This window comes from Dermacentor variabilis, chromosome 7 (assembly GCF_050947875.1).
Source record: "Dermacentor variabilis isolate Ectoservices chromosome 7, ASM5094787v1, whole genome shotgun sequence".
NCBI classification, from domain to species: Eukaryota; Metazoa; Arthropoda; class Arachnida; order Ixodida; family Ixodidae; genus Dermacentor; species Dermacentor variabilis.
Genome location: NC_134574.1, coordinates 98,323,386 through 98,335,099, shown reverse-complemented (window position 1 = coordinate 98,335,099; position 11,714 = coordinate 98,323,386). Strand labels below are relative to the sequence as shown.

The 11,714-nt window shown below is 46.8% G+C and overlaps 1 protein-coding gene across 1 annotated transcript; it reads left to right on the top strand.

Annotated features, from left to right (window-relative positions):
* The first annotated feature begins 530 nt into the window (after nucleotides 1–530).
* On the top strand, nucleotides 531–1,214 carry LOC142588744 (uncharacterized). The gene has a single exon (XM_075700563.1). It carries the CDS (start codon nucleotides 531–533, stop codon nucleotides 1,212–1,214), a length of 684 nt encoding a protein of 227 aa, XP_075556678.1.
* Nucleotides 1,215–11,714: the final 10,500 nt, after the last annotated feature.

Genomic DNA, 11,714 nt, shown 5'->3' with positions numbered 1-11,714 from the left:
CTTCAAGTGGAACTGAGCTGCCAATTTCTTCTGCAGGTTTCCCTTCACATTGGAAATTCACTAGCCAGGTGTACATAGGATAAGGAACCAGATGTGAGCGTACAGGCACTCTCCTCTCCATATGATCATGTATACTTCCTGTGTGACACTGCAATGATGATTGCTGCTGTGCTTTGTTTACAGGCTTTCACTTATGGTGTAGCTACTCCAGACAGCAGTGTTGCAGAAAATGAAGTTCGTGGGAGCTTAATATCAGATCACGAAGTTGACATAAGTATGCACGCAGATTATTCGAGTTGCCGGATGACGTGTTTAGGTTTCTCACAAAACTGTCATTTTGTCAGATTCATGTAAGCAAAACCGAGCACATCATGACAAGGAAAAATACAAAGGTAATAGCTTGTAACGTTAATGTGTTCTACATCATGACATGCCTTTCCACTTTCTTGTAGGTGATGAAAGATAGCTCCACACAATGGGAAATGCCACCAGCTGACCATTCGTACACCAGCACGATACTTTCTATGACCATGAGAACTATTTCCTATCGAACATTGACCAGTGATGACATTCTTTTTTACACTGGAATTTCTGTGGCTGCATTTGACAAGCTCGTGTCAGCACTGAAGACTCAAGACAAAACAATTCGCAAGCTCTTGACCATCGAAGACCAGCTGTTATTGACACTCATGAGGCTTACACTTGGCCTCCTTTGTGGAGATTTAGCAAGACGGTTCGAGGTCTCTGTAGCTTATGTTTCTAGAACATTTTCGAGAGTGCTGGACGACCTGGTGAAGATCGTGCAAGAAGTTGTTGTATGGCTTCCCCGCTCAAGGTTGCGGGCAAGCATGCCTGAGATTTTCAGAAACAGCGAGTATAGTCGTACAACATGCATATTCGACTGCAGTGAAGCGCTAATGCAAAGGCCACGGAAACTGATGGCCAGATCACAAAGTTACAGCCAATACAATGGTGCAGACACGATGAAATTTCTTACCGTCATAGCACCAAATGGATTTATAATGTTTGTGTCAGATGTGTATGGAGGCAGGGCATCAGACAAATACATTGTAAAGACATGTGGAGTGGAAGAGTACCTCCTTCCAGGTGATGAGATAATGGCATACCGTGGTTTCAAGCTGGACCCTTATCTTGAGGCTCAAGGGATTAAAATGAACAGGCCCGCATTTACAAAAGGTCGGTGTCCACAATAATGTTTTCATAACCTCCATAAACTTAAGAGCTACACAGTAATTACATGTACATGACTGCCTTTTCATCTTTCTTTTCTCAGGAAACGATCAGCTACCTGAAAGTGAAGTCACCGAAACTAGGCGCATCGTTTCGCTACGAATTCATGTTGAGCGGGCAATCAACCGAATCAAGACGTACAGAATTTTCAAGCAAGTACTGCCCATCAAGTCAAGAAAGTATGCCGGCATAATTGTCCTTGTTTGTGCAGAGCTCTGTAACCTTAAACGCCCGCTCACCAACGAACAGAAAAAAGCATAAATGTCCCGTATGTACTTTAATTTAGCCTTAAGCACTCTGTGAGAAGTGAGTAGGGTAAACTTCACTAATGCCGTTTTAAAGCGAAATCTTTATTGGCCTGGACTTGCAATCAAGATTAACCAAGGCTAATCATGCTATGCCTTAGCTTTCGCTACGTATATCCTGGCATAGCCGAGCTAAACCACTGCCATTTTTTTGTAACCTCACTGGTTTCGTACCTGTGAAGCTTATGGAAGTGATTTGAAGCCATGGTGTTAAAAGGTGGTTGAATGTTGTTTATTCATTCAATATACATGAATGGCTCCAATGAAGCAGACATTATGAATAAATAAAATTTCACTTGCTCATCACAAATCACAAATCTCGTCATACTTTTTACACATAGCCAGCTTTTTTATATAATGCAGGTCCTCAAGGTGAGGCAGGAGATGTTTTGAGCCTCTTGAAGTTCTGCTCAATGTACCGTGTGTCAATAGGCACATTTACAATGACATCACTTTCAGCCGACCACACATAAAAAATGCAGGTGCTTTTGCAACAGCAAAACATGCTACACTGCACTTGGTCATCGTAACCATTTTTGCCACCTGGACAAAGCACAGGTTCCCCATTCACAAGCTTAAGGTCATACTTTCCCTTTTCAATTAATACCGTGCAATCTGAAACTGTGGGACACTTGATCTCAACTAGGGAATCATCAGCACAGATGCCATCAGGGCTTGCAGACAGCCAAGGATGTGTACTGCTCACTACCATACCCGACTGCGCCACAGCCAAACCAGTCTTCCTCGTAAATGCTACTCTTGCAATGGCTTCGTACTTCAGCCCATGCTTTGTGGCAGCATTACCGGTAAAGCTTGGATTTGAAAGCGCAGAAACAGCTTTCGAGGGATCAGTGCTTTCCCTTTTAGGAACGCGCTTCACATTTGATGCAGTTATGCGAAGGCGCCTGGCCATGCGCCATAGCGGGTACCCCTGTTCCCTAGTGGCAAATTCAAGGGAAGCCCGTCCTTCATTCTAAAGCATAAACTTCTGATAAAATACTCTGCAAAGGTCGCAGCCTTATGGGAGTTCCAAAGGGTCTGTATGTGAGGGGCGAGGCAGGCTTGGCAGATCAGTAGCACGTGGGTCCGAAGCAGCCGCATTCACTGTACTATGAAGCAAGGTACCTGCAAGATATAAAGCAATTACACACAATTTGCACTGCGCTGTGCCGGCTAACACCTTTTGTATATATAATGATGTGCAATAACCAAACATGATATCTACTGTACTTGAAGGGCACCAAAACCTACTATGACAATCTGCATTACCATTATGTTAAATAAATGGCAACAAATAACCCATCAGTCTCCTAACGTATGCGCGTCGATGCCAAAAAACATACTGATGCCATACAGTGGCCAAAAAATATAGGGTTTTAAGGAACAGCCGCCGCTGTAATTTTAAGGCATTTCACTTAACACAACTGCACTCATTTCATGTTGGAAGAAATGTGCCCTCCCCAAGAATGTTGAAGAGACATGAAAATGGTTTCCTCCCAATGTGGTTTATCAGCTCTACAACATTTCCGAAGTGATGAAACTTTCGTGTGGGCTTTGGGGCCTTGTTTTCGGAGTCCACAGTTCGTTTTTGCAGCCCAAACTCCATATCTCCAAGCAGGACAGGTTCAACATTCCTCTTTGTTCCCATGTTCCACTGAGCTGTTTAGTCAGTACATGATGTGCCGGTCATTCCCGAGGCGACAGCCATATCAACTTTCCACAGTAGTGCACCAGGATGGCTGAAAACCCTTGCTTTCCCAGCTATACACGAGCAACCAGCAGTGATCTCCTGTCCGGTGTGCCTTACGCAAACCCATGCTGTCCAAAGCTTTTGACGTATGGCCTGCGATGGTCGAACATCCGCCTTGAGGTACACTAAGTCTGCCTTAACCTTGTGACAAAGCACCTGGCCCACCCAGCCACTCTGTACAAAATTGTAGGAGTCTAGGCTTTTGTATGCCTCAGCTTCTTTGAAGTCACACGCCTTGCTCTTGATGAAGTAGCACACAATGTCGGCACTAGACACACTTGGCCACGCCTTGACATCGTCCACCCAGCTGTTGAGAAACATTGGGTGCACGTTGGTCACTCCAACTGAAAAATAGGTGACATCAATCAGTGAGTGAATATGTAGGCTAAAACTAGAATGCTGTAAGAATAACTAATCAAGCTTCCTTGCGCACAATATTTGTATATACTGCAGCAACAAATACAATGATTAAAAACTATATTCTGGGGGTTCACGTGCCAAAACCACGATTTAGTTACAAGGCATGCCGTAGAGAACGACTCAGGATTAGTTTTGACCACTTGGGTTCGTTTAACGTGCACCCGATTCACAGTACACGTGCATTTTAGCATTTCACCCCCATCGAAATGCGGCGGCCCGGGCGAGAATCGATCCAGCGCCCCCGGGCTTAGTGGCACAACGCCGTAGTCACTACGCCACCACGGTGGGTTATCAAATACAAGTGGAACATGCGATAGGAGAATACAGATCATCGATCTCATATGTGTTAAACTGTGAGATAACCCGCCGTGGTTGCCCAGTGGCTATGGTGTTAGGCTGCTGAGCACGAGGTCGCGGGTTCGAATCCCGGCCACGGCGGCCGCATTTCTATGGGGGCGGAATGCGGAAACACCGTTGTACTTAGATTTAGGTGCACGTTAAAGAACCCCAGGTGGTAGAAATTTCCGGAGTCCTCCAGGACTACGGCGTGCCTCATAATCATAGAGTGGCTTTGGCACGTAAAACCCCATAATTTATTTTAAAAAAACTGTGAGATGCACTTTGAGGCGACATTGTCATGCCCGTGGCTCAGACTGCAACGTCCCTACATTCCCTTCGCTAAAACGTTAAATGCTGTTTGTAGTGGGGTACTCCAGATTTCGGTAGGACACCGCCGCGAAGCGATCCTAAGCAGCTTGGTTGCAGACCAGTCATGCGATAAGGTATTGTTCATAGCAGGATAGCCAGCGATGGGAGGATGTGGTGTCCGCGCCGCCACAAACGTGCGAGCTGACAGCTGCTGCTAACACTCCCGTTCAAAGTACAACTCACAGACGCACCTGTATGACGGACACAGCGAACGAGAAAACACAGCTTGCGTTGTTTATTCTACGCGAAATTGACGCGCAAAACATTGCGAGTTGAGCGCACACACTCACCGATGTCGATCGTATTCCCAGCCGACAATGTGCGGATCCCGCTGGCTCCTGGCTGCGTGCTGCTGTTTCGTAGCAGCGATGAAGACTTTGCGAGCAGAAAGATGCGTCAGCAACGCGCTAACAAAAATTCCGCAGGAATTCACAGACACAAACGTCGGTACACCTCATACGAACACGTTGCCAAAAGGCGCTGCCGGCGCAGTTAACAGCCGAGCATGGCGCGGCAATGACGCTTCCGGTGAAAGCCGACGGGTGGCGCTAGTGGGATGCATATGGCAGCGCCCAGCTGCCTTAGGTAGAATAGTCTGTAGTGTTGGATAAAAACGGGGTAGGGCGCGGAACAACCTGCAGAGCACCATGCTCAGTGTTGTCTTTGGGAGTTGGGCTGTCCTTAGTGCTCACAAAAAGGGAAAAAAATGGTAGGCGACCCTAATCTTTGACTTAGGTCTTGCTTAGTGGCGCTTGCACAGCGACGTTGGCGTTCTTCCGGTTAACGTTAGGTCAACGCATCGGAAGAACCGAGCTCAGAGGCAACTGTTTTCTATAATTAGCTGGTTAAATACCATGTCAACATCTCGTGCGTGACATCTTTATTGATGGCATTGCTTCCACTTTCCAATTCCGGATTTCCTGCATTTTCGCCAAAGTCGTGCTCAAGTGACGGGTCCCTAAAATCTACCATTCTGTGCTTTGGTTCACGGTGATAACTGATTTCTAAATAATTGATTATTCCAGACACTTCACTAACTCATCTTGTAATTAAACGTATCGTCTGACATCATAGGTATAATGAAATTAATAAAGTTTGCATTGTACTATATTTTTTTTAATCTTCTGTTGAATTCCCTCCCCGCTGGTCTGCGGAGGTGAAGCAGAAGTGCTGCGCGAGAAACCACGTTGTTTGTCAGCAGTCTTGTAGCGGCGAGGCGGCGGGAGGGGGGGCGGGGTGACATCGCCGACAGTCTGTACGGGTGTGCAAAGCCGTTTCCAGTTCGAACGTATTCAGTCGCGACATTTGCTTCGTGATCCTACTTAATCTTTGAAGCCCGCTGACACGCCGAGCTGTCAACGCGCGCGTGACTTTGACAAAGAATGTCTTCGCGGAAAAAGGTCCGACGTATATTGATGCTTTCCGCATATTTGGGGTCAACATACACTTTCAATAATTCCGCTGAAGAGCCACAGGCGTCCATGACGTCAAATCCAGGACGCGAAAATATGAAAACGTGCGCTTCTCGCTAAGAGCGCAGTTATACAGTTACGCTCCGCCTCTAACCACCTAAATATTGGATGAAAATGAGCACGTGTGGCACTATTTGGCCATTAAGAAAACGACGGAGTAGGAACTACAAACCAATAATAAAAAGAAATGTTAACGCAAGCAGCAAAGCACGGCTCTTCTCCGTATGGTGAGCTCCGCTGAGCGCTCGCGAAGAGAGAGAGAGAGAGAGAGAGCGTAAACTTCTTTATTTAAAGAAAAGTTGTAAGGGGAAGAGCAGTAGTAAGTATTCAGTTTTATTTTGCAAGGACCTGCGAGTGACCATTGTAGCACGATTAGTTTTATCGCGCGCAGGCAATTCTTTCTTCAATCTTCTTTAGAAGACTCATTTATTTATAGTGCGATGCAGACCCCTAAGGCCGACTTGGCAATGGGTAGAGCAAGTTATGGAGTTCAATGCGACGTCGTGGTTGTGCGCGCGTTAAAAATTATATTCGACGTTGTACAAGCGCACTTATATTTTGTCGCCCTTTAGTCTTCTTGAAAGGACAGAAACTAAAAATAATAGGTCTAGCTAAATAGTTATATTATGCGTCTAGAACTGTGACATTATTTCCAGTGTTCCCAATATGAGTTTGTAGCGTTGAAAATTGCTGCCAATCGTTCCACTGCCGTGGAAACACCCGCGAGAGTACAAATCAGCTCACCTAACCTCCACGTGGCCTCCCTCTATGCCGCTCTCTGTCAGAGAGCCAGTGCTGATGCCGCATTAGACGTGACATAGTTTTCGATAGGTGGCGCCCGTGTGATTTTTAATTTGCGCCATTTTCTCGCTTACGATATCTCCGTTCTCTCTGAGTACGACGAAGGCGTTAATATAGAAACCTAATTTTTCATTAGGCCAAACTTAATGCTTTCCTTTTCTATACATTTAATGTATTGAATGCTCGAAGGTGAGATTCTATGCGAAAGAGCGACAGAATGGACTTGCAGTGGCTCAGTCCAATAGAGTCCAGTGCCAGGATTACTAAAAGGCTCGCTTTTCTAAAGAAGCAGGCGTTTAGGAGGCATTGGGTGGGTTTAGTGGCTTTGTAGATTAAAGGTTAGACCAGAATGTATGCAAAATACATTAGAATTAGCTTTCATGAACATGTTCCTATGGGTGGGCAGCGCAACACGGACGAAGTACGAGAGCAAGTACACCCATAGGAACATGTTCAATCAACAACTCGCACAGCTTGCCGTGGTAATCCAGTTTTTTTCATGATCGCTCTAACTGATAAATACGATGCGGCGTAGTCCTGAAGAAATTGTAGTAAGCGCTTTATCTAAAAAGCATGCCGAAACGATCGCAAGCCGGTCGTTTTGTTGACGCTGCTGTAATGTATGCGGTGGGCCGCGCTGAGTCTGCCCTCCGTTAGACACCAGTTGACTAATAACTTTTTTTCTGTGATTAAGATTTTTTGGACCATGGCCATTTACCTGACGTGGAGAAAATATATTTTGCCAATTACTTTTGTCAAGTGAACGTGATAGCAAGCAGTGCTTCATCACTGCTGCCAGGGAGCCAGAACCATCTGACCATCGGGTTACGCCTATGGGTAAGTTCATTGCGCTGTTCTTCCATGCGTAGATAGGATACGTAAAATCAGCAGAGCTAAAGTATTGTTTTTGCATGCGCGAGACACCATCATTTAAAAACAGCAGAAAAACGGAGCAATAAACGTACCTATTACGGGCAAGGCAAGACGGTGCAATAGATGTGGATATATCGAGCGTTAGTGAGGACGCACTTTTTGCTGTCAGTTGCCATCGTTAGGTCTAAGCGGTGAAAGAACTTGCCACAACAAAAAGAAAAGAAAGCTAGTTTAGGAAAAACCAGGGATCAGAGATGGTACGTCCATGTCACCAATATAACGCACCGAACTACATTTCCGCTTATAATAAACGCATCCTCAAAACTGTTCGCGCTCCTTCCGTGTTACTTGGGTTGATTTCACGTTCTCTTAAGGCCGATTTCTTTGCCCTTCAAGTGCATTCGGCTGTAACCTTTCGCGTGTAAAGTATTTAACGCCTAGAACATCTTCTTGCATTAAAGTGCAAACTAATCTCGAAGCCTTATCGGCTTTAGTAACTATTTACCACATGAAAGTTATCTTCGGCCTGCGTTATCGTGCTCCGACCGCTAGAGCTGCATTCCTTGACGAACTTCATGTCACAATTAACACCGTTCACATAGGTTTTCCTTCTTCCCCGTTATTTCTGCTTGGTGGTTTCAACAATCCAAACTTATCGTCGAATCCACAGCCACCAAGTATATCCCCACTTTCGACCGAGGCAAGCAGTTTCTTAGATTTGAGCTCCGTTTTTTCACTATCACAGCTCGTGACCGAACCAACTAGAATATCACCTAACTCGGCGAACGTATTAGATTTAATCTTGACTTCAAGCCCCGACCTTGCCTCTCCGGTATTACATCTATACTATGTATCAGTGATCATGCGCTGCTTCCCTTTACTCTTTACGTACGTTCTGTGCAAACTATCAAAATAAAGAAAACCATACACAACTACAAGGGAGCTAATAACGAGATAGCTGAATTTAATGCAGTCTTTCTTCATGGTTTTATAGACCGTTCTTTCCAGTCTAGCCCGCAGGGGCGTCTGCGTCAGCAGGCGTCTGGTGTGTTGCGACACCAAGAAACCGAGCACACGAGGGTTGGACCCTCCCGCGTGTAGCCGTGCGCGGCTTAGCCGTGTCCGGGGAAAGGGGGATCCTGGAGGTTGAGCCGATGCTGGGTGTTCGGACCTTTAAGGCCCCCCGGCGGAGGCAACACACCTCTTTGGCCTCTGCTTCACGCAGACGGCACCCCCGGACTGACCCACCCGGGGGACATCGGCAGTCGCCTTTTCCTGTAGTCCTCTCCAATCTTCGTCTTTTTCTCTCGCCTTTTTCATCTTTCCCGTCCTCTCATCACTTCTCGTCACTTCCTAGTTTCCCGGCGGCAAGGGTTAACCTTGTGTAGCTAGCCAGCCTTGGTTATGCTGTATTTGGTTATAGCAGCGATGTACGGCTGGCGTTGGCAGGGTTTCTCTAGCAGGAACTCCTGTCACGTCCCCCTGTTGGGCTCCATGGTGGGTGGTCGGCATCGCGGCCGAAAACCCTATTGTACTTATGGAAAACACTTTTCCTAAACTCCCTGGTCGCCCTCACAAACGAGGGCGCACCGAAGATCTCTTTCAGTTTTTTGGACGACAAGTCCAGAACTTTCCCAGATATTATGTGATTCACTCAGAAAACCCAGACAAACTAGTGCGTAACATTTCACCGTTCCTTGTTTCGAAGGCTTTTAACTGAAGTTTTTGGAACAGGATATCGGAACAGGATTGTCGAGAATGACAAGTGGTGATCTCTTGGAGCTCCACGATAAGAAGCAGTACGAGAAACTGCCGAAACTTGTCTCATTTGGGGAGACCCAAATAACAGTAACTCCGCACCGTACCATGAACACCACCGCGGCGTTGTCCCGGACGATGACATGCTAGAGCTCACTGAAGCTGAACTCTTGGAGGGCTTGAGCGAACAGAATGTCATAAATGTTAAGCGAATTAAGATGAGGCGAGATGGTAAAGAGATCAAGACGAAACACCTGATACTCACTTTCGGTTCAAGTGTCCTCCCTGAGTCCATCGAGGCCGGTTATATCAAACTTCGTGTTAGGCCATACGTGCCCAATCCTCTTAGATGCTTCAAGTGCCAAAGGTTCGGCCACAGTTCACAGAACTGTCGAGGCCGGCTGACATGTGCCAAGTGCAGTGACAATGAACATTCCTCCGAAACATGCCAGAACACTCCACATGGTGTCAACTGTGATGGCGAGCATGCCGCATACTCGCGGTCCTGCCCGTCGTGGAAAAGAGAAAAGGAGATTGTGACAATCAAAGTCAAACAAAACATATCTTTCAAAGAGGCACGTAGGTGGGTGTCATACCTAAGAGCAGCTTTGCCGATGTGGCGCGTAAGGGGGCAGCGTCACAACGGCCTCCGGCGGCTGTCCGACCCACAGGCAGTGAGTCGGCAGTTACGCCATCTGCCCCCGCGGCGGTTGCAGCTAGCGCTGCTCCGTCAACACAGCAGAGGGGACCATCGACGCGGAAGGTGGGTGCAGCCGAGGCTGCCCCAACTTCCGAGGCCCCTTCCAGCGCTGGCAACGGCCAGCACAGCCAAATCCCTCAGGGAGCCCCATCCACCTCCGGGCTGGTGGGCGCAAGCGTCTTGCCTTCCGGGGCAGGACTCTCTCGAAAAAACCTCGCGCTCGCAAGAGCGCTTGTCCGGCGTCTCACAGGAGGCAATGGACACTAAACCTGTCGTGAAGGCGCACCAAACGCCTAAGGAGCGCCGAGACTCGCTCGAACGCTCCAGAAAGGGTAGAATCCCCGTTACAGAGCCTCGAAAGAGCTCTGTAACCTAAGGCATCACCTCCGTTTCTGTAAACACAGCACCAATTTTTCTTCTTTAAATATGGATACACAAATCATTCAATGGAATGTCAGAGGTCTTCTTAGGAATCTCGATGATGTGCAAGAACTTATCCATAAACACAATCCAAAAGTGCTGTGTTTACAGGAAACACATTTAAAATCAAAATACACAAACTTTCTTCGACAGTATCTTACTTTTCGCAAAGATCGCGATGATGCTGTCGCGTCATCGGGCGGTGTTGCAATTGTAATTCAACAAAGCATAGCCTGTCAATGTTTACAACTACGAACTGCTTTTGAGGCAGTGGCGGTTCGAGTTGTTCTGCTAAACAAACTTATCACTATTTGCTCGCTTTATTTACCCCCACACTACAAACTAAGCAAACATGAATTTCAGTCTTTTACAGATGAATTGCCAGAACCATACGTTGTTCTTGGCGATTTCAATGCACATAACTTCCTGTGGGGCGACTCTCGTATAGATGCGCGAGGACGTCTTGTTGAACAGTTCCTTTTTTCTTCTGGTGCGTGCCTTTTACACACATATTACTCTCTTGCGAACAGAACCTTTTCGTCAATAGAACTTAGCATAGTCTCCCCGTCTGTACTGCCTGAACTTGAATGTGAAGTTACAGACAACCCGTACGGCAGTGACCACTTTCCTATATTACTAAGGTCACCTAAAGAAAACGAATATCCTCCACAAGCTCCGAGGTGGAAGATTGAGACAGCTGATTGGGAGAAATTTCGAACTCTCACTAGCATCTCATAGGCTGACATGTCTTCTTTAGAAATTGATGCTGCGGTGGAGTATCTTACAGCATTCATAATAGATGCCGCATCAAAAAGCATATCCGAAGTGAGTGGTTTAGCATGCAAACGGCGCGTCCCGTGGTGGAACGACGTATGTATGACCGCCCGACGTATGTATGACCGCCTCTCCCACTGCGGAGAATCTAATTAACTTTAAAAAGCAAAATCCGAAGGCAGGAGAACGCGCTGACAGGCCAGAAGAGAGAGTTGGCTGAAGTTTTTACCGAGTATTAACTCGTTTAGAGACGAGGCCAAAGCCTGGAACAGGGTCAATAGGATTAGAGGGCGCCAAACATATTGCTACGGAACAGCCGCCACAGTGTGGCTGCACTGAGGAGAAGGAAGACGACGTGGCCACCGCTTGATATAGCGTCGCCATCATTGCCACCGCTTGTCTACGTGTAAATATATTGTAGACTCGTACGTCAGCTACACGTAACATTAATTTGGTGGAGTTGGACGTTCCCCGTACCCGTC